The following is a 23,885-nucleotide window of genomic DNA, read 5'->3' as shown; positions in this document are numbered from 1 at the left end:
ACCCTCGCCTGGATCTAACAGTGACAATTGACGTAAGAACTGAACAAAAGTAATTCATAAAACAGGATTATAGCCCTCCTGCTCCCATTGTACCCTTGCCACCCTCAACAAAACTACATGTGAAAATCATCCACAATTAATGATACTTAATCACTTTATTGTTGTATGACAGGATTTATCTGCTAAAAGTAATATGGCAGTCTGCTTGAGATCGCTATCAACAACAATATAAAAAATTGATTATAAATATAGTATAATATTATCCTGTTATCCGGCGTAAACAGAAGTCTCTTTCAGCCCAATAAATTCTATTAACACTCCCTATAATGATCTAATATAGTTCTACAGAATTTCATACAGTGTATTGTATTCTCTCTGACAAGTTGTTATTTGACTTTGAATTTTGTCATGCAAGTAATAGAGAGCTATGTCATCAATATCATCTTTATCATGTCGAATCCAAGACATCTTCACCTGCAAGAATCTTGCAGGTGGGGCATGTATTCAGTGAGAGGGTAAACTGAGGCATTTATCCCTGGGGGAACTCCCATGTTAAAGGGATGGGGAGACTTGTCAAAGATCAAACTGAGTGTGGCTAATTATCGTTGGTATTATTTGCCCCCCAGCAACAAGAATTATGCTAGGACAGGCATAAAAATAAAAGTATTGCTATATAGCGAATTCAATAGAGACATTATCAACAAATGCTTTCATCTATGCTGGAATAAATTTTAAAACTTTCATTTGATTTTGTCTGATAGATCTAAACCAAACACAGCATGACAGTGCTTTTTTATTTCTTCATATTAACCTTAAAAGATACCTTGAAGGCCTCATGGGTAAAAACATTAGCATCCTGCCCTAAACATTAAGTGAGACAGAAATCTGATAAACCCCTAGGTGGGAAGAAAACAATCCCCATGCCTTTCACATGGAAGCCCGCGCTAGAGACATCACTATGCACCTATCAAATTTAAGCCCCAGGGGAGAGGGCGGGCTACCTACCGGAAATTGCCTCAGCAACCCTTCCCCTGGGTAGGGACTGAGACTCTTAGGTGCCACCCCAGGGTCAGTTTCATATTTACTAAGACCTGTCTTTGACAGAAATAAGTTAGCCACGAGGCAGGAAATTGACATTTCCTAGGTGCCCAGGAGTGGGAAATTTGACACAGCTTCGTTTGAAATGTCAAATTCCCACTGGGTCTGACCAATCCTCTCCCCTCCCCCCCCCCCCCCCCCCACCCCCTGCTGGAGCTTAACATTGATAGGTGCATTAATTTATTATTTGCCGACACTTGGTAAGTTTGAAGAAGGATTCGAGAAGAAAATCAATCTATGTTATCTCCCCATGTTTGATTCGGGACTGTCTTTGTTTAACTTTCATAAAAAGTTCTTGATCAGGTGTTTCATATGCAAGAACAACTTCTCCTCTCTTGTTCACTGGAGTTGCCACTTGAGGTGCTTGAAACAAGAAATGAGTCTTCTTTAGTTCTTTAAGTTGAAGTCTTTGAGATCTCCTGCATGGTCTCTCAGTGTTCGTGTTGACTTCCTTGCATCCAGATTTCGAAGCGTTGCTTTTACAATTGAATTCCAGTGCTGCATACAGATGTTTATTTAAGCTTAATAATTCCTCAGGAACACTTTGATCATTTTCTTGCTTTTTCCCCCTTCTTCTCGACTTTTTGTTCGGCCTTATCAAAGCCAATAGGTCTTCATCATCCACTTGATTTGGAAATTGTGGTGAAACCTTAGAGAGGAATAAATTACAAAAGAAATATAATTAATTAAAAGAGCACTTTTCAGTGCAAAGAAAGGGGGAAATTCAGAATGAACGAAGCTACTGATTTAATTAGCTTAAAGCTACTAAAAATAACTAACAGGAGGAGGACCAGAAAAAACAAAGACAACAGTGAGTTAATGGATTTCTTTTTGAAAAAAGTGTTTTTTACTAAGCTAAAATGATGAACGAATCCCTACCCATTTCATAGACACTTCATCATCTACAGGCAAAGATGCCGCCAGAAATGGCCTTCTTGCAGCCTGGACAGGAGTGCAGTAGTACTTTTGCCCATTCAAAGGACTCTCGATAAAATCTAATGGTGGTTTCAGAGCGCTAATTGAATCTCTTCGCTTTCGTCCCTTTTTCTTCTCCGCCGCCATATTGGAAATTTTGAAATTTCCGCTATAAATAACCGCTGTTCAAAACGAATAGGGGCTTTCGAAGCCTCGCTCTCGTAGCGGAAGTGCCGAGCTTGCACTTCCGGCACTTCCGGCCTACTCTTGCACCAGTTTCCACCGATTTGCAAACATGTCGTTGTTGCACTACATAACCTACAAGCTTGTTATTATCAGAGATCGAAGAATTGGCTCGATATATTACATTATTGCTCTTCTTATTGTGCTCTATACGCTGGCTGAAATATTTCTCAAAAAAGGATATCTAGAGGTATTATTTTCTTTATCTTACATTTTTATTGTGCCACTCTCACTTTTGTAAATTGCACTTATGCATATATGTTGTGGTTCAATTATAATTTGCTATTACCTTTATTTATCTACATTATGATACAGTTCCATGCACCAGAACAAAGTTAAAAACCAAATTGTACCAAGGGTAAAATTGAACCTAAACTATTATCAATCTTACATAGGTTTTGTGTTTACTTCCTGATATCAAAAAGTCCCAACATGATGCTCCCTTCCCCTCTCAGAAATAACCGATATTTTAAGACAAAGCCATTTTGCTTCCATACCCCACAGAAATATTCAAAAGAGCAGCCCCTCAGAAATAACTGGATTTTATAGAGCTTTCAAAAAATTAGCTCTGTCATCACATTATGGGGGTACAGGAGTTGGGGAGGGGATGAATATTAAATGGTATGGTCAACATATCAGTAGTCTCGATCCACATATCAAAGGTAATAAAGAATTAATAGTTAAGGCATGCAGAGAGTTAATTGTGTGGTGTTTAATCTTTAACATGCACAAAAAATTAAGGGTTGAAAATGTTTGGCTGTGTTATTAGGACTAATGACTATTGACAAACATAATTATGCAGGCTGAGTTTAGTCACCTCTTCATATTTCCTAGTTTGATGCATCACCAGAGGCTACCATGAGATTGCTTCTATCAGATCCCAAAGAAGATAACGGCAAAAGTAAACAAATTTTACAGTATGACGACTTGAGTTATTGTTGTAACAAAGGTAAGCTGCACATTGGCAGGAGGTAATCTGATTAGGCTACTGGTCCCAAGTGTGTTATGAAAATGTTTGTGTGGATAGAAATCAGCTTGATTTTAATAAAATTTGTTGCAATGTTACAGACTTTGCGACAGGGTGTAACGACCATAATATCCATGTAAGCACATACGCACATGCATTAACCTTTGGAATTCAAGATAGTTAGAAATTTGGGGGGGGGGTGGAGGGGCATCTTAAAGAATAAAAAAGGTGGTTTAACAGTCGCTATTCTCTCCTCAATATATTATCCCAAAGATTAACATGTACAAAAAAAATATTAAGTTTATAAAATTATACTTATCTCACAATGCTTTTCCAGGTTTTGATTTAAACTATGCCTAGCAAAGCCTTTAAAGAAAGAGTATTTCCATGCCCCTAAAAATAAAAATTTTCAGGGTGGCGGGGGGGTTGGGGGTTGGGGGGGGGCATGGAGCATGCCCCAAAACTCCCTAGCAGCTTGCACCTTCACTTTCGTCTCTACTGCGTACTCCATGAAAACTACACCCAGCTACTGTCACCCCCCCCCCCCAGTTCAAATCAGACTGATTTTTTCAGGCACAATTAAGTTGATCTAGGCAGTTAAATCAAGCTAAGTCAACTTTTGATATGTAAATGGGTGATTCAAGCAAACTAACTAATTAGATTAGCCAATCACAGTAAATAATTATGAGAGAGTAATAATTTGAAAGTGGGTTCAATCTCACTGCATAAAATACTTCAGCCAGATTTGATAATGTGGCAGAAATCTGTTTCAGGTGGATTATATAAAAACAGCACAAATAAGATTTATTGTTTATTGATAGAGAAGGTTTCTAAGATGTGCACCCCATGCCAGACCATGGATGCTCGGGAATTATCTTGGCCTGTGGAATCTCGCACAATTAGTTTGACAACATTTGCAAAGGATCGCTGGCAAATCAAAAATATTTCTAAGTCAACTACTGGAAAACTTCATCAATTCGAAACAGTCAGGTACATTCTGTTATAATACTTTTCTGTTGAAGACATTTTTAATCTACTTTTAGCTCACTTTAGGCTATTATTTTGTCTTTTATTAGTCAGACTCTCTAGACTAGTCTAAACTGGACTGATTGTAAGAAACATTATATCCTGCGGCTTGGATATTTTTAGCCAATAAAGATAAAACATATTTCTCCTTAACCCACAAAATAGTAGTTCAAATGTTTATGCAAATGACACCATTTCTGGTTAGCTGCGGTCATATATTAGAACCATGAACTAATTTTAGAAGTCTGAAATGGAGTATCAATTTTTTGCTCAGGTCAGAAAGAGGGTATGGAAAATCACAGATTTTGGTCAGAAATAGGGTAACAATTTCAAGGTTCAGGCCACACACTTAGAAACTCAACAGCAAAAACTAAAGGCGGAGATGGTCTATAAGTCCTTAAATGGCCTCGCACCCAATTATTTGTCCTCAAAATTCATTCAGCGGAGTGATGTGATTACTTCTTGCAATTTGCGCGATTGTGATAATAAGCTTCCTATTCCCTTGCCACATACTAACCATTACAAAAATAGCTTTGGCTATAGTGGTGCAGTCCTCTGGAACAGTCTACCCTCAGCTGCTAGGCAAGCAACATCTCTGACTAATTTCTGACGATTGTTAATCCCGACACGGCATTCATGTAGAACAGGCTTTCATTTACTAGTTTACTTTTCTTTAATAGTTAGCAATATTTTAAATTATAGAAGATTAATCTGTATAGTTACATAGTATTTCATAATAAGTTTTAGCTTTTATATTAAATTGTTAATGCCTGATGTATTTACCGTGTTTTTAAATAAAGATGATGATGATGACACCCCCACCCAGGTGCTCCCCAGGTACTCACTCTCCCCCCTAACTTGGAGCTTTTCCCTTCATTAAATATGATTATCCTCCAGAGAAAAGATGTACTTCACAGTTCAGCCAGAGTCAATGGTGATTAAGATTGAACATGCTGTATTGGCCACAAAGTTTTTGAGAGGAAAAGAAGTGAAGGACCTGGCAGCTTCACAAAGAAACATGAGGGGCTATCTGCACAGCCATGATGGAACTATTCTAAAAAGGTAATATATACCGCACAGAGTCGTCATTTCAAGATAAATAACGTTGCATGATAGGCCCACACCAGAAAATTGGTTCCAAACATTTGTCCTTTAAACTTGTCCAGAAAATCAGGCCCTAAAATTGGTCCCTAAAATTTGTCCCTAAATTAGTCTCTTAACTTGGACTCAAAAATTAGTCCCAAAATTTGGTCTCAAAATAGGTCCCAAAAATTTGTCCATTAAAGTTGTCCCTAAAATTTGTCCCTAAAGGTTGTCTTTAAAATTTGTCCCTTAATGGTCCCTTACATTGCATCCAAAAACTAGTAAAAAAAATTGGTCCCAAAAATTGATCCCTTAAATTTTTCTCAAAAATTTGTCCTTAAAATGCGTTCCTTAAATTTACCCCTAAAATTTGTCCCTTAAATGTCCCAAAAAATTGTCCCTAAAATTTGTTCTTTAAATCAGTCCCTTAGATTGGACCCAAAAATTAGTCCCAAAAATTTCTCCCTAAAATCAGTCTCTAAAATTTGTGTGTATCCTTTGTCTCAAGTCAAATTGATTTCATAATAAAAACAGTCAGTCTGTTTGTTTCCTCTTCTGCTATATAGCCTTTCGTCCAATGAGAACAGTGCCTTGATAGGAATGGCAGATAAGCTCACCATCCAGGAGATTCTTAAAGCAGCTGGAGTGACAAGTTTAGATGAACCCTCTGATGCTCTTAATGCTAAGGGAAAGCCTTTTCGTCGGCATGGCATAGTGTTACACATGGCCATTACTTATCAAAATTCTGAGTCAACTTTTCTGGGAACGGGGTAAGTGGTTTTGAGCATTCCTGTTTCTCAATCCTATTTCCACCATTCTTGCGTAGAAACAAAACTTTTTGACAGGTTCATCATATGGTAGGTAGGTAAAGTTTGCATATGAACCAAGTGGCCCATCAGGCCCCTGCTTATCTCCTGTTTCAGTAACATGAAGTGACAAGGAGTATTTCCACTCCCCCCCTGGATCAGATGCTACTTCATTGCAGGGTTTACCCCCTTTGCATTAAATTTGCCGGTACCCTTTTATATACCTGTGTGGAGAGTCACTGTGAGAGTAAAGTGTCTTGCCCAAGAACACAACACATTGCCCCAGCTAGGACTCGAACGCGGACCGCTCAATCCAGAGACAAGCGCACTAACCATGAGGCCATCACGCCTCCACATGGTGGGCTAATATTTATTATCTTTGTTTTGCTCAGTGATGGTTAATTTTCAGGTTCCTGAATGCATCTAACTATCAGCTGGTAGAATTGTACATGTCCTTTTTTTTTACCAGAGACATAGAGTATTCATATCATGTGAGAAGAATCCCTTACGCAGATTACAGAGTTAATGAGGTGATACCAGTGTTCAGCTCAGAGGATTTTGCACACTCCAATCATGAGGCACTTCAAGAAAATAGACTGTTTAGGAAGCGCTATGGAATCAAAATAGAATTTCATCAAAGTGGTAAACTAGGTGAGTATAAAAAATAAATAATAGTAATATCAAAACTGCAGTTTGGCTTACTTTGATCGATAGGAAATATCTGGTCAGAACAAACAAACAATACGATTGCCTGACACCAAAGGCCCGCAACGCATGCAAAGAATTACCACCACGTAGTGTTCTGCATACATTCTGCATATGCTCTGCAAGCCAACAATAATTCATCAACTTATATTTAATTTATTTGTCTTAAGGTTGGTAAATTTTTTTGCTATTGTGAAGAAGGTTTTAACAATCACCAGCTCAGGAATATAATATAAATTTGTTTTGTGTTTCAGGTCATTTTTCCTTGCCAGCATTGTTACTACACCTGGTATCTGGGGTTGGTCTTTTAACACTGACGGCAACAATAGTGGACATTCTCGTCTTGTATATCCTGCCCGATAAGTTAAGATACCGCAGATTTGTGTATGAGGAGTCTCCCACAGTAGAAATGAAAAAGAATCAGTAATAAAATATGCCTTGAAGCTCTTCATGATATATACCGTAAACGTGTAACGACCCCCCCCCCTGAAAGTAGTGACCCCCCAGAGAGTAACGTCAAAAAATTGTGGCCGCTAATAAATCCCGAGAGAAGCAACCCTTTGAAAGTGGCGAGCACGCCCCCAACCACCCTCCTCCTCTAATAGTGAGACCCAGGTTCAATACTGTATTTATTTGCCAATCAATAGTCAGGTGAAAGTTACGAATGGTAACTTGATTTAAGGCACTCTACAATTAACAAAGGAAGGTATCGCTTATTGCACGAAGAGTTGCGAAATGTATGTTGCGCCACGTAAAAACCAATAAAAGACATATTGGTTGTGTTTGTGTGGTTTTGTTGTTGACCTTGTTCTGTTCTGTTGCACTTAACATTTGCCTGAATTGTGCATATGCTGTGCAAGCCAACAACGATTCAATGACTCTAATGTAATTTACCTTTAGGTTGGTAAACATCCTTTGCTATTGGGAAGGTTTTAACCATCACCAGTTTAGGAAAATAACATTTAAATTTCCCTGGCTTTTCAGTGCCAGCATCTTTACTACACCTTGTATCTGGAGTTGGTCTCTTAACACCGACAGTGACAATAGTGGACATTCCCCCTTATTAATCCTGCCAATAAGTTAAGATACTGCAGATTTGTGTATGAGGAATATGAAAAAGAATCAATGATGATATATGCCTGGTAGTTCTACATTTAGCTATGTATGAGCTCTCTGGAGAAGTGTTGCAAAACTCAAGGACTTTAGATGACACAAAATAATTTTTATAAACAATGATGTCTAAAAGGAAATTAAATTTTATTGTAAAATGTATTTTTACATATTTTTTTAATACACATCAAGTTCAAAACATTAGACCTTGCACAAATCCACATTTAATGGGTTTAAGATAAAACCAATGAGAGCCTGAATCACATGATTATTATCCTAGTTTAAATTAAAGTCAAAATAAATTGTACATAATTAGATATTAATCACACAATACTTAGTGAAATGGTACATTTTTTATTTAAATGTCCCTGATCTACAGCTGTACCCAGCAACAGGGCATTTTCTATCACATTCTTGGAAAGCAAAGCCTGAAAAGATCACAATTCTAAGTCTAAACAACACAGGCTTATGGTGATAAACATCTGAAACAATTATATTGAGGAAAGAATGTGTTCTAATCTATAATTATAAATTGTTTGAAAATTCACAAAGGGATTGGAAAGAACATTTTGTGTGCTCACATTATCCTAATACACTTTGCCACACAAAACCCAATGGAATAGAAAGTACCATAGTCACTAAATGGCTCAAAGCCATCTTTTGAGTTAAGGCTGGCATTCTGTATATAAACCTTTGTCCAGTCTATTAACAAAAGAAAACTTGACATATTCCCTTTTCTTATACCAATATTGGCCAGTTACTCATTTAAATAACATGAACACTTAATAGGCCATTTCCGAGTTACCTTGTACCTCTGTTTCAAAATAAGTCCTCGTGCAAAACCTCTCATAGGAAAATGAGTTTGATTTGCATGAATATGACCCTATAGGGGGAACTCATTACGATATGAATGGTTTTATACGAAGTTAACAAATCGAATGTGGTTCAGCATGGTCTGTACTCTTAACAACAATGATACACATCATCACAGTGGTCAAAACGTTGTGGACTCAAGAGGTACAGTCAAGTGAGTCCACAACAAATTTTGACCATTGTGATGACGCATATTGTTGTCAATTAGAGTACAGACCACGCTAAACCACATTTTGATTTGTTTTTTACCACAATATCAACGTCAAAGAAAATGTTTTTTTCAGAGCGCGAGCTGAAAAAGGCATTGCGTGACACATTGACGCCAGCAGCTTTGACTGGACTCTTATTGCCCTCGGCAAATTAGCCAATCAGATTACGAGATTAGTAGCAATTGTGGTAAAATATCATTTTAACACAGAGGCAAAAGGCAATTTAGAAATGGCTTACTGTTCCACAAAAAACTACAGGAATCCTTTTAATTAACTAGTATATGGGAGCTTTCAGATGTGCTGCATGATCATTTTATGGCAGTCATAATTGCAATCCATCTTAGTTACAAGCATTGCTGTGTACAGGCTGTGTGGAATCCTATGATGAGCCAGATGATGAGGAAAAGGCATGAAGATTCCCCATCTGACTCAGACCAGACTGAATGTGAGCTACATGGATCTCTACATTGTTCTGAAAACAGCTGCAACACAAACAAAACAGCAATCACTTTTAACATCACTTTATCATTGAATTAACTCGATACACTTATTTTTATCATTCCTTAAATTACAGTCAAACCTCTCCACAACAGAGGAAAGGTAGAGAGGTGGCCGATGTGGGGAGTTAGGGGTTTCTTTATCTTTTTCCTTTTTCTTTTTTTTTTTCCACAGGGTATAAAATTTTTATCCTTAAAGGGGCTCATTCACGGTTTGTGGATATTGAAAAGCTTAGCCTCAATTTTTCAAATTCATTGTTTGTAATCCATGTTAATCTTCTCCATCCTTAGCCATCCTTGTTCCTGTATGGTTTATCATTATCTTTTTGGTGTTTTTCTATCTTATTAAACTGTTATTTTCAGGTTTCCTACCATTGAAAGGTAGTTTTCTATGTGGCCAAAATAACTCAAAATACTATGACTGAGCCCTTTTAAACAATGCTTATTGTAGCATGTAAAACTAAGTAATTAACAAAATCAAAATAATTTCTATCAATAAAACAGTTCTAAACCAAACAGAAACAGAGCAATGCATGTGTCATGTTGTTAGAATCTCAAATTAATACTAAAATAACTCTGCCTTTCTTAGCCTGCTGCTTGTGGTGGTCTGCAAGTTGTGAAAAATGTTCAGGTATGTAGCACTGTTAAGTCACAAAAGCCAGAAATCTCAGCTTACAGTCAATTTGTCAACAGTCAGCTCTGAACTGGAAATAAACACAGGGTAGTAACTTCAGATCGAGTGACTGTACCTGATGTTTGAAGGGTCTATGCTTTTCTTTATTTCATCCACTGCATCAGATAGTGATTTGAACTCGAATGTGTTGAGATCATTCTCAGCTAAGGACTACAAATAACGACAAAAATAAAGCAGTGAGTCAAGGGTTAAAAAATGACCTGGCCACATTACAACAGTGTTAAAAATAAAACAAGTTCCATGCAAAACTAGTCAGAAGACGTCTATATAAAAATATGACCATAAAAAAACTGCACAGTATGCAGACCAGGTCAAGTACTTGCCACAGACTGAAAACAAATAATTCTGTGACAAGACTGACAGTTGTTGTCATATGCATGTGGCTTACCTTGATTTGCAGCATGAGAGAAGTTAGACTACTGACAATATGTATCAATGGCTGGCTTGTAATTGCATTCCTGAAGAACATCAAGAAAATAATGTGTTACTCTACTGAGCAATGGGGATGTCAGATTTAAATTACCCATAAACCAAGTTGAACAAGGTTATTTAATGATGATGAACAAAATTTAACCTTAAAAATAATGAAGCTAGTAAAAATTGTTTGTATGGATTTAATTACATACAGGCCCATAGTTGCATTATTTTCTTCCACTACTCTTGTGGCCTCCTCATCACATCTTCTCTTCACACTAGTAGACTGATCCATGGATTGAACTCCTTGTTCAGGGGCAAGCTGATGTACAAAGCCGATGAAACAAAATATGTCTTCAGTAAGTTTAGCGTAAGGCCAAACTGTTTTATCTGCATTGAATACATTGAAACTTAATTCTAGAACTCAATAATAGTACTTCATCAAGTTTAAGCAAAGGGAATCATTACTGTGACGGTGTTTGGATATCTGACCTTAATTAGTATAGATTTTTAGTGATGTTTTATTTCTCTGCTTTCTGATCAGTTTTAGCTTCCATTGAGAAGATAAATCAAACACTCAAGGCCAAGTTTGACCACATTTCCAAACACCTTGAAGTTCGTCATAAATACTCTGCCACATGTCATAGTTTCAACTCTCTTCTCAGTGTTTGGAAATGTGGTCAAAGACAGTCTAATGTGTTTGATATATGCCATAATAAATTAAAGTAATTTATCCTTCATTTAATTTGCATAATTAAATAAAACAAGTAAAGAAACTGACAAACCTCTTGGCAGTATTCCTGGACCCCTGTTAAATACTCATTAAGATCCTACAAAAAATATAAGTAATCCATAGCCATTGGTCAATATTACAACAAATGTGGTGGCTAATTGGCCACATGTCTAGATACAAGAGCATTCCAAGGTACAAACAACAAACCCTGTTTAGTCGCTCTAGTTCCAGTACCACAGATGCATATCTTCGTTGGAACTCTTTATCAATGGGTTCTTGGTATGATTTCTGAGTAAAGATGAGATAACATGTTACCAAGTAAGTTACTTCACTTTTACCCAGGTGCTTGTTAAATTAAATTGTCCCTCAACATCAAGAGCAACCAACTGAATGGTCAGTAGTACCACTGTTTCAGACTAAGTCAGTGATATCACTTTGCAACTGTCAAATAGATGCTTTAATCATATTAAAATTCGCAGAAATTTTGTAGGCAAAATTTCAAAGCTACATCAATAAAAGCCAAGCTTAGGCAAAGCAAACAGATTGTCAAAATCTGCTGCAAATCATTTAAAATTAATTTTGTTATTTGACAGCAACTTAAACCTGTTTTTGCACAGAGATAAAGACCAAGACATACTTTAAACATTGCGCATGCAACAAAATAATATTATCTCCCACCATTTTCTCAGCTTGCGTGTTCATGTCCCTCAACTTCTCAATGCATTCCTTCTTGACCAGTAAGATCTTTGATAACCTTGTCTAAAAAAAATCAAAATTTTTCAAGTCAATATACTATCATGACCACAACTTTTACTTCATAATAAAATAATTATCATCCTCAATTTTATTATCAACAACAAATACTTTGCAGTCACATGTCAAGCAATATTTATTATTGAATGATGATATCTTTACCACAAGGATGAGGAATCTAATTGGAAAACCACCAAGTGTGCCACCTTAAAAAGAAAATACAAAAAAATTTTACTTCTGTCAAAATTTTAATTCAGTTGAAAAACATACTTTAAAAAAAAATTTATAAGTAACTCTCTCTCTTTCTCCAGGTGCATGGTCAGTTTTATTACCTTGTCCTTGCTGGGAGATTGCATCTTGAAGGCGCAACCTTCAACAATAACAAAATAATAAAAATTGTTAGTACATTTTATCAAACTTAAATGTATTATAGCTTCTTTTTTTTATTGCACACTGAAACATTTGCATGTACCTTCCAGGTGAAGCTCCTATGAGAGGATCATGAACCTGTGAATAGAGACACAGGGGTACAATGGTTATTAAAACATCCAAACAGTGAATCATTCAAATAATACCTTGACTGTACCTTCTATCTTTGTCTCTATTTGAACAAAATTACCAACTGGCACATAAAATTGTTATTATTACTAAAGATTCGCACAGCTATTGATGATATTGAAGCTGGTTTCGTCATTGGCTCCGGGCAACAACAAGTTGCCTAGGGAAGCCAAGAAACACCCCTTGTTTGCTTTTTCTCTTCTTTCTACATCTCCAGCACCTTTCTAAGAATTCTTGCCGACCCCAACAATGAACATCTCTGGATCAGTCCAACAGGAATGCCCACCTCAATGGCTCTCAGATTGTCCTTCAATCTCAGTGGTATTGATCCCAATGCTCCCACTACCACTGGAATAACCTTTGTCCTCACACCCCACATTTTTCGAACTTCTCTTGCTAGATCTTGATGCTTTTCAACTTTTTCATCTTCCTTCTCTCTCACCCCATTATCCTCTGGAATTGCCACATCTATAATCTGACAGCTCTTGTCTCTCTTGTCAATGATCACCAAATCTGGTCTCCTAGCCCCTATTTCATGGTCTGTTCGCACACTGAAGTCCCATAGAAGTTTGTAATCCTCATTTTCAAGCACACTGTCTGGAACATGGTCATACCATCTCTCCTTTCATTCAAACCCACATTTTCCTGACAGGTCCCAATGGATTGCTCTAGCCACATTATCAGGTCTCCTTTGGTATTCTTTTTGTGCCAGTTTCAAGCACGAACTTACAATATGGCTAATTATTATTATTATTATTATTATTATTATTATTATTATTATTATTATTATTATTATTATTGTCATTGTTGTTGTCGTTGCTCTCGTTCTCGTTCTCGTTCTCGTTATGGTTATTGTTATTGTTATTGTTATTATTACTATTATTATTAGTATTATTACTCATATGAAATGTCTTTTACCATGTTTGGACTGTTGACATCACCAGTGGCAGGAAGAAGCCTACATGTACAAACAAGGCGTGAAGAAAACTGTCAATAAGAATGGCTATGACACTGATGTTGGAAAGAATGGCAAATGATCGAAATAACATACAACTAACATGCATGTGAACACACTACAGTACCTTGGTGGAGTGTAAGAAGCAGAGAATGCTGCCGTTCGTGGTCTTTCCTTTTGAAGGAATGATGATATTGGCATTGTGTCATGTGGCTCTTCACTCTGAAATCATCCAAACACAATCACATTATTTTATATATTTATTTCTCTTATTTATTTATCTATAACCTTTATAATATATCACAACAAGAAATGGCAGTTTTTACTAACAGTCAAAACTGTTTATCATGTTAAGTGCTCAGGACTCCAGACCATGTGGTAATTGATTAATCAATTACAGTTACTTTGATTTAAATAGTTTTTTTTTTTAATTTTCATTTTAAATTTCCATTATTCAAATGAGGAATTTGAAATTCATGTGCAACTTGATCAAAAACTTGTTAATTTTGTTAACTGGATTTAAAAAGTGTTTGGCTTCACATGAAACATACATATGAATCTGTATGAAGAATCATAAAGCGATTTTAAAATTTGAAATCTCTCTTTAGTGACCAGGACAATAAAAAAAACATTGGACAGGTCTACATGCTTTCATGATGCATCAATTTGCAACACAAATTCTTGAAAAAATGTATCTCAATTCAACTTACATCATGTGCACAGCTGTAATTAATTTAATGTTATACAGAGTGAATACAAACACTGTCAAGACTTGACTTACCAGAACTTCAATATCAGGAACTGAATGAGTTCCAAGACCTGAAGCAGAATATAACAAACATCATTAGTATAATTCAAATTATCAATCGACACTGTTCTAAATATGCCAGCAATTACATCACAAAACTCTAGGAAAAGTGCCACATTTTTTTCTTTGATTAAACCTTTGTCAAAAACAAATTATACCATAAAATATAGTAAATTTAATCAGATTAAGTTTAACAGAATTAAGGAGTCCTCTTGCAAGCCAAAGGGTTATTTACTTAGGATGATCTTGTTGCATGTCATCAAACCAGTCTCGCTCCAGTGTAGCTGTTTCATCACTTTTCTGACACTTGTTACTTGTTTTGTTCTACAGTAAGTAGCACTTGACTTTGCTACTCTGTTTTATTTGCAGTATTATTTACAAACAGTCACAAAGAAAGAGAAATGTATTGCCGCAAACCACTTAACGGCTGACTAGGAACAAACCTGGACGGTCAAACGTGACTCTATAAGAGTAATTGACAGTATCAACAGCATCTATCTGACCAGTGAAAAGGCCATCCTGAGGCTCGCGTAGGCGAGCTAAAGGGAAGCAGAAAAGAGTGAAAATAAGAGACTAATAAAATTAAAGCTGTCAGTGGTAGGTGAAGTTAAGAGCAACTTCTACTCAAGATAAACGGCATACCTGTGACTTTTGTTCCTATAACTAGAGGTAATGGAACCTCATCAGGCAAATCCTTAAATCTGCTTAGTTCAGTTACCTGTTATGACGAAAAAAGGAACCGTCACTAAGTATATTATTGAAGTACATGTATAAACACTGTACAATGTTCATTGCTGCTACAATGTCAACACCAGAATGATATCATCGTACATATATATGAATCATCCTAGTTTTTGTGCTGCAGCTTGTACTTTTGTAAAGGTGAAAAATGTAATTCTCAGGTTATACTAATTTAATATAACTTGATTTGAGCAACTAAACCACCCCTTTGAAACCAATCACCATACAATATAATTTCCTCTTGCTTTTTCCAAGCAAAGAATGTGATGAATGAAGCCAAACCCTTCCTAGTGCCATTAATAATCACTTTTCCATGCTTACTTTCTCTTGATATCTTTCAACAGGTCTTAATACAACAAAATGCAATCTGAAAGTAATTTTGTCCCACTGTAGGCACCAATGACAAACACTTACCTTTCGTTGTTGAAGCATCCTTATTTTTCGTCTCTTCTCTTCTAGAGCTTGCCGCTCTTCCAAGAAAAAGGCTGGAGAACATCTAAATTAAGCAAACAAAAAAATTAGCTACTCATCAAAGTGTGACTTTTCACTACCATCAATAATACAGACCATAAAGTGATAACACAGCATTTACAGTGTGTCACCAAGGGTCATTATTTTGTTTATTAAATCCCTACTGATGAAACTTTTCACAAATATTCACAGATCACCTTTAGTGCAATATTAGTCAACAGGCACTCAGAAAAGCTACAAAATTTAATGTCATTAGCCAAGTTAAAAGGAATTCCAGCCATACTAACCTTCTTGGTTTTCCCATAAGTCTCCTAACTTCTCTCCATTCAACTCGGCGCAATTTGCGAGTCTAAAACCAAGAAATTGACTTTATCAGTAGTTAATACATAGACTGAAGTAGCTTTATGTCCACTATTAGCTGCTTCGAAAAAGCACATGTATCATCTCTGAGCGGTTTCTACAAAACTGAAACTGATGAGTTACAACCATCTAACCTTTTTCCCCTCATGTTCAGAACATCATACTTAAATGCTTTTTACAATCTCATGACATAAAAAAAAAAACATTATCAGCCTGTTTTATTGCACCATAAATTTATGTCATGACTACATATATTTTAATAACAGCATCTTAGTTATGCTTCATCGTGTAACGTCAAAGACAAACCTTTAAGTTTGGAAATGACTCCTTTAGGCAAACATGAAAGTCATTATCACCTTCAAATAAGACTCTGAAATAAGAGGAAAAAATGGGTTACTAAACTAAGACAAAATCTTTCTAAATCAATGGTCGGTTCTTGGAAGAAATTTAATTTGAGAAGAAAGAAACAAGTTAAGAAGCAAATATTTGAAAAGTTAGGGTTCTGTCAACAGTACATGTACCTTGGTACACTGCAAGTTACATTTATCAATCTCAAATTATAAATACATGTAGAAAGCGCTCAAGAGCAGGCATAACTGTATATCATTGGTAACCGTAAGGGTTTTGAGGGTAAAGTCTCAGATATTTCTCAGCTTTTATGAGCCACTGCATTTTAGTACAGAACCGTATATTAACAAGGCTTATATTTTACTTTGCATTACAGCACTGGGGCACTCATACTAGGTGTTCAGTATCAGTTGCCAATAACAGTCCTACCTGTCTAAGCTGGAGTAGAACCATTCAAAATAACACCATCTTGCTGCTTTAGGCAACTTAAGTAGATTCTGCAGCTTGGCAAATGATGCCTAACAAGACAAAATTTCATAACACACAATTACATTTTGTATTACGTGACTGAGCGAGTCATCTACATGTACATGTAGTCATTACACATAACTTTAAACTACATCACATGGTTGTGTACCTTAGCAAGCCTCTTGTCTGTACTTCCATTCCCAGTTAACTGAACACCAAGACAAAAGAACAATCAATAACTGAAATCATTCATAGTTTTATCAGCTAAAAATACTCTGATTAGAACAAATTTCTCACAATGTAATTAAGGATATGATATGTTAAAACAAATAGCATTAAGACCCAAATGGCATGTCCCAGGGCTCAGAAAAAGTGCCGTCCGGTCGTCCAGGACAAGTAGGTTCTCCTTCTGGACAAGTTTATTTCAACTTTTCTCTCCTACTTGCCCAATGGGCAAGGGAACGAGTCGTCTGCCAACTAAGTCATTAAAAGAGCAAACTAAGTTTGTATAGGACAAGAAAAATTCAAGGGCTACTTGTCCCAAGGGCAAGCTGGAATTCAAGTTTTTTTCGAACCCTGATGTTCATGTGTAAACTCTAGAAAACTAAACAAATAATGAATATCATACATTTGTTCCTCTCATATTGATTAAAATGTATCATTAACATACCACAGATGCTGCTTTTGCCATCCTTCTAGAAAAGAAAAATCATACTGAGACCTAAGCTTAATATTATTTTGAAGGCCTTATCCTACGGTGGCCCACAACTGTCACATCAAAAATAAATTGCTCACATCAAAAACAAATTGCTCACATCAAAAACAAATTGTTCACATCAAAAACAAATTGCTCGCATCAAAAACAAATTGCTCACATCAAAAACAAATTGCTCACATCAAATTCAAATTGCTCACATCAAAAGCAAATTCCTCACATCAAATTCAAATTGCTCACATCAAAAGCAAATTGCTCACATCAAATTCAAATTCCTCACATCAAATTCAAATTGCTCACATCAAATTCAAATTCCTCACATCAAATTCAAATTCCTCACATCAAATTCAAATTCCTCACATCAAATTCAAATTGCTCACATCAAATTCAAATTCCTCACATCAAATTCAAATTGCTCACATCAAATTCAAATTGCTCACATCAAATTCAAATTGCTCACATCAAAAGCAAATTACTCACATCAAATTCAAATTGCTCACATCAAATTCCAACCGAACACTAAATTCCACTACAGATAGGTCAGCGGTTGAGCATGCTTGATTGTGTGCAAGTGCAATTCAATATGGCGGGTAACGAAAGTGAGCAAGAACTTCACGCTAGCGGGCTCTTTATACCTGTGGAATTTGTAAAGAAACTGTTACTTGATTACAATTACTGCTCCTTTTGCGGCAAAGGAGGAGCTTGTGCTAAGATACTATTTCAGTCAAGGATACGAATACGATGTTATCATTGTGTTCCTGTCTAAGTTTCATGGTGAGTGATACAAATCACTCGGTGTGCAACGCAGGGGTGCCGATTTTTATGAAACAGAAGTTAGAACGAGAATACAGCTGGAGCTTGATGGCCCTGGTTGTTTATCTAGTTATAAAGGCGTTTGGCCATTTCATTTGTATTAAACTACCTTTATATCAAACAGAATAAACCGCTAGATACCAGATACTGAAAGTGAATAAGGACAAGTATATTCAAACTCAAAGACAATTTAATGATGAACAACTAAGAGAGTATGAAAAAACCTGGTACATTTACTTCAGATGAACAGATAAAGAGTCTGTTGACAATTCACAAGGCTAAAAATATATCAGTGACAAAGTATCAAATGGCCTGGTTGTCATACTCTGATGGGAAAAGGGGGATCCTCCTTGATAACATTATAGCAAATCATACTCTGATGGGAAAAGGGGGATCCTCCTTGATAACATTATAGCAATATTTATATTATAAAAGAAAGAAAACAAAAACCCTTTCAATTAAATTTTGCCTGGTAAATAGCTGTCAAATAGCTACAAAACTCAAAACAACGGGACTCGAACGAAAAAATGGTGGTCAAGTGAAAAATCGAGTGAAAGCTGGGGATAGTCTTTTTAACGTAGCCGCTGACCAGTGAGTAATGATTTTGTTTTTGTTTTTGATTTTGATGTGAGCGATTAGCAATTTGCTTTTGATGTGAGGAATTTGAATTTGATGTGAGCAATTTGTTTTTGATGTGAGCAATTTGTTTTTGATGTGAGCAATTTGTTTTTGATGTGAGCAATTTGAATTTGATGTGAGCAATTTGTTTTTGATGTGAGCAATTTGTTTTTGATGTGAGCAATTTGTTTTTGATGTGAGCAATTTGTTTTTGATTTGACAGTTGTGGGCCACCGTATTATCCACACTACACTGGAGAAATTTGAAAACAAAGCTTATTTCTACATTTAGGCCTACAATTCACAGTCACAAAAATGGAGCTTTTCAAAATGCTCCAGACCAGAAGAATTTGAAAACATCCCAGAGATTGTTGCTTTACGAAATTCCTTAGGTGTAGAATGGAAAGAAAACATTTGATGCATTTTCAAAGTGAAACCTATGTTTTCGAATTTCTGCGGCATAGCGTGGACAGGGCCTTAAGCTGTAGTTACTGTTGATTGAAGCAATTATATCTCTTATTCTAGAATATAAATCAAGATTAACAATGCATAGCTCAGTTATTCAGCAAGACAAGAAAGATTAATTAATTAATTTATGCACATTATACTGAAAAAAAAAAAAAAAGGGAGCTAAACAAACCTTGTTCGGGGGGAAGAAAGCAAATATTCCTTAAATGGAAAGAAACAGACAAAGTTAGGGCCATCAGAAATGAAAAATCCTTAACCAAGAACTGTAGAGGTTTGGCCACAAAATGTAAAAAATTTATCCCCACTTGTAGCAACCCTGACCACTGTCCAGAAAAGGTTGTTGAGCGATTGCAAAACTTGAGCTATTATCTCACAGTATATACAGCTAAAGGCATGCATCTTTCGTTACCACAAACTTTCAGATGAATGCAAAACTAATAGTAATTCATCATAATTGTCGAAAGCTTACTTCCTTATTCCTCAGTATTGCTGCTGGTGTGTATGTATTTATTGTTGTATCAAATGCTTTTGGTTTAAAATTTTATTATTAAATTTTACTTTCCTTTGTTTGACTTTCAGAATGTAATGATACACACATTACAAGACATGGAAAAAATAATAATTTTTGTAACAAACAACACGAGTAAATACCCCCTCATCTGTGCCTCTCTCTTGGTCGACATCTTCCGTGCTATCATCAGTCTGTCGAGTCCTTTTCTTAGATCGCGGCTATAAAGGAAAAATGTAAACATCTTGGACTGGTTGTTTAAAGGGCCAATGATGTTTTCCATCAGACAAGTCATTATAGAGTGGATAGGATATTCCTATTCAAAGCCATGAAAACAACTGGTCCTGTACTTTACAAATTTACCCAATGCATAACTTATTTTCCATCTCCTGCCCAAGATTTGACTCTAATAATTTTCTACACTGCATCAAGGAGGCTTATAGTATTGGGTAGGATTGTTCAAAGCATGGTATTTATAAGCAGACTTTTAGCCAGGATTTGAAAAGTGGGTGCCCAAAATATTAGGTCTGCTCAAATAAACAAATATTTTACAAAATTTTCTATAAAAAGTGGGTGTCCACACTGGACACTCATCTGGCTAAAAGCCTGATTATAAGCTAATCTGGAGATGCATGTACATGTGTACTTCTTTATTTTATATACGTACTGGTGTAGTGCGCTTCACTGGTGAGCTAAACTGAGACTGTGATCCAATACCTGCACAAAAACACGCAGCTGTGATCAGTTTACAATAACTCCAGAAATTCTTATGCACTCATTGGCTAATTTTCATTGTCAATAAGCAGACAGACCCATCAAATTATAATTTATGCAATGCAATACACTTTTTATCATCTTAATTCGGAAAACCTAATTTGCATTCATATGCGATTTACAAAACTAGTTTTGTAAATCGCATATGAAACTAGTTTTGTAAGTCGCATATGTAGATTAGTGTGTCAAAAGTGAATGCAAATTAGGTTTTTCCGAATTAAGATGATGTTTAGTAAAACTTTCTTGGCTTCGACAAGCAGAATTTCTCAGAGATGCACTTTTTGTTACTGTAAAAAACAACTTGACACCAGTTTTTCATGCGTCTAGTCCTGTTATTGACCATGGCTATCACCTCGTGGATCCACAGTTACTTTGACAATGGTATGATGAAATTCATGATCAATAACAGGACAGATGCATGAAAAACTGATGTCAATTTGTTAACTACACTTTTCTATATTGTAATAATTTCTAGCAGATAAGTTGCAAGAAGAAGGTACTAGATCATGTCAAGAGAAAAGATAGGATACAAAACCAAATTCTCCCAAGGACATTATAGCGCAGAGGGTTGGGAGAATTTGATGTTGATCTTGTGATCAAAAGGATTAATTAATTATCCATTGTAAAATAGTTTCATACTCCTAAATGGTTTCCACTGTAGGCATTTAAACTTTGTTAGTAGTCTCTAGTTCAAAATACAAATTCTCATAACCAAATGTCATACATTTTTGCTATAACAGTACAGAGAATTTAGTTGTGTACAAAGACAGAACCAGAAAACCACTACTTCTTTACTCTTCTTGTTATAACCTGCCCTGCTTACATAATATGTTTACAAATATTTTTCAAACAGAGTGACAACCATTAGACATGTATACCAACATGTAAAACTTTGAAATTAAGTTTTAGGAATAATTTGTTAGAATTTGGCAATTTTACCTCGTAAACTCACCAACGCTTCTGCAGAGGTTTCTAAAAATCAAAATAATACTGACTTATTAACAATTAAGCTCACATGTCTCACATTCGATTCAGAGCGTGAAGCAAAGCATCAATACAAATTTATGTACAGTCAAAGGTCAACAATAAAATAAAACGACAGAAAAAAAACAACAATTAACCAGGGTTGCCATATACTTAGACTCTAGAAACAAAGATCGATAAATCTGTAGGTTAACTTATGTGTCATCTAATGAGCACACTTGTAACCTCAATTTGGGTCTCACCATGTACCCCAAAGTCAGGTTTTCTTAAAAATTACAAATTTATGCATTCAAAAGGTTTTAAAACAACAGTTAGAAGTTTGTGTGACTTTGCTTTAGTTTTCGTTCATAATTTACACTTAGACAATTCTTCAAATGTGCAAACTCCTTCCAGAACATTTTAGAATTCACCTTCAAATCTGCCGAGCTTCTTCGGCCGGCTACAAAACTAATCTCACTTATATGTCAAGAATTACATATGTATAAGAAACATTCCGAGATATTTGAGGCAAAACTGTGTTAATAAAATAATTATTTCAAGCTGCATTTACTAATGAAATGGAAAACGACGTGATAAACACAAATTTAAAGTGTTTGATTACTTTACCTTCTTCCGCCATATTGTTTTCTGGGGGCGACGCGCTCTTTTTTCAAAGAACTCTGCCGCTCAGCATTCTGGGTAAATTTAATGTCATTTTTTTTTTTTTTTTTTTTTCTATTTTTTTTTTCTTTTTAACACGGACGGAGAAATATTTCGGCAATTTTCTTAGCATGCGAGCAGACGGTTAATGTTTCCTGTCAAAGGAAAGGAAAATCACATGATTTGCAATTGTCATGGTGAGCTTCCATAATATCACGATTTCAGCAATCACTCGGTCAAAGTAGACAGGAGCCCATTACCAATGGGCTGCTGATGTTGAAAAATAAAACATCAAAACACTCTTAGCGTAAAACATTAGTTAGTCTTTATTCCATTTCCTGAGTACTTTAAATGGTGCCAACAACTCACCTCAAGCCCAAGCTCAGTGACGAAAAATTGTTCTCTTGAATTTCCAAAGGTTTAAAATATTCTCACGGTCTGTTCAGACGGATTGGTGCTAACCAATACAGATCCAGCTAAAATTATGATATTACTCACCTGGGGTTTTAGCTATGCCTGACAAAGTTTAATATGCCATTTTTACTTTCAACTGAATCAATCATGTGCCAAGTATTTATAACGGCGGATATCGGAGATGAAAAGTGCACTATATTTTAGTCTGAGTCGGAATTCCGGACTTACGGTCACTTAGCGATCTGCGTTCGGAAAATATCAGGATAGCGTCACGTTCGAGTGAGACAAGCCAAAACAAACAGCTTTTAAATTATTAACACGTTTTATTGGTTATTATGTATATGAAATCTCTTTAATTTAACTCAACCAATTTCTCTTCCATTTACAACGAGGTAGTTTGAAGCCTAGGGTGTTTGTGTGGGCCAGGAGAGAAGGTGACGGGGAGGATGGGGGTTTTAGGGGGTGTTATTGAACGAATAGAAACACGTTTACTGACTTGGGATTAATTTTTGAGAATCAGTTATTGGAAGTTAGGCTGATATTTTGTTACTGGATAGATGATAAATGTTAAACGCCAAGACCCAAGAAAGATCCAGACTTTCGTAAACAAGTGTCTCCGAAAAATTCTACAAATTTATTGGCCAGATACTCAAACGAAGACCTATGGCGAACAACAGGGCAAGAGAAAATGGAATTGCAGATCAAGAGAAAACGCTGGGAACCTGGGGTTGGTGGGTCTGCGCAAACCAAATACCAACACCACCAAGCAGGCCTTGAGATGGAACCACAGGGGAAGCGGAAGAGAGGGAGGCCAAGGAACAGCTGGCGACGGTCAATCGGAGGTGGAGTCGAGAAAGGTAGGCTTCAACTGGCAATAGTTGGAGAGACAGTCACAAGACAGAGAGCGATAGAGAGACTTCCTTAAAGGTGGCTCGATCGGACTTTTGTGTAACAATACTGCTCAACTTTGAGCGACTGAAGCACCACCATTATCAATCCAACAGAAAATCGAACGTTACTGGTGTGTTGGAGAAAGATGAAAGTTTCAAATGAGGTAAGTTTTACCAGGGTCTGAGTTACAATAGCAATTAACGTTAAACATGAGACCGAATAATTTA

At 36.2% G+C, this 23,885-nt stretch overlaps 3 protein-coding genes across 3 annotated transcripts; 1 reads left to right on the top strand and 2 right to left on the bottom strand.

Moving 5' to 3' along the window:
- Positions 1–1,228: 1,228 nt before the first annotated feature.
- On the bottom strand, positions 1,229–2,186 carry LOC110058208 (uncharacterized). The gene is made up of 2 exons (XM_020764806.2): positions 1,978–2,186; positions 1,229–1,747 (listed from the first exon to the last, which is right to left on the bottom strand). The coding sequence occupies exons 1-2, from the start codon at positions 2,158–2,160 to the stop codon at positions 1,334–1,336; spliced, it is 597 nt and encodes a 198-aa protein (XP_020620465.2). The 5' UTR covers positions 2,161–2,186; the 3' UTR covers positions 1,229–1,333.
- A 74-nt stretch (positions 2,187–2,260) lies between these two features.
- LOC110058207 (P2X receptor C-like) lies at positions 2,261–7,625 on the top strand. The gene is made up of 7 exons (XM_089288822.1): positions 2,261–2,446; positions 3,091–3,205; positions 4,045–4,213; positions 5,147–5,311; positions 5,899–6,102; positions 6,608–6,789; positions 7,098–7,625. The coding sequence occupies exons 1-7, from the start codon at positions 2,309–2,311 to the stop codon at positions 7,268–7,270; spliced, it is 1,146 nt and encodes a 381-aa protein (XP_089144948.1). The 5' UTR covers positions 2,261–2,308; the 3' UTR covers positions 7,271–7,625.
- A 456-nt stretch (positions 7,626–8,081) lies between these two features.
- Positions 8,082–21,284, bottom strand: LOC110058390 (protein lin-9 homolog). Its single transcript, XM_089288843.1, has 25 exons — positions 21,266–21,284; positions 20,624–20,730; positions 20,100–20,177; positions 19,621–19,649; positions 17,506–17,530; positions 17,005–17,043; positions 16,797–16,885; positions 16,326–16,389; positions 15,947–16,008; positions 15,603–15,684; positions 15,090–15,165; positions 14,891–14,986; positions 14,421–14,458; positions 13,767–13,861; positions 13,603–13,642; positions 12,599–12,633; positions 12,459–12,496; positions 12,289–12,332; positions 12,052–12,132; positions 11,581–11,661; positions 11,426–11,470; positions 10,853–10,962; positions 10,615–10,684; positions 10,282–10,376; positions 8,082–9,517 (listed from the first exon to the last, which is right to left on the bottom strand). The coding sequence occupies exons 1-25, from the start codon at positions 21,282–21,284 to the stop codon at positions 9,415–9,417; spliced, it is 1,641 nt and encodes a 546-aa protein (XP_089144969.1). The 3' UTR covers positions 8,082–9,414.
- Positions 21,285–23,885: the final 2,601 nt, after the last annotated feature.

Source organism: Orbicella faveolata, unplaced genomic scaffold (genome assembly GCF_042242905.1).
Source record: "Orbicella faveolata isolate gen_17 unplaced genomic scaffold, um_ofav_v1 contig_2, whole genome shotgun sequence".
Lineage (NCBI taxonomy): Eukaryota > Metazoa > Cnidaria > Anthozoa > Scleractinia > Merulinidae > Orbicella > Orbicella faveolata.
Note: the sequence above shows the minus strand (reverse complement) of the source record. Positions and strands in the feature narration are given on the sequence as shown.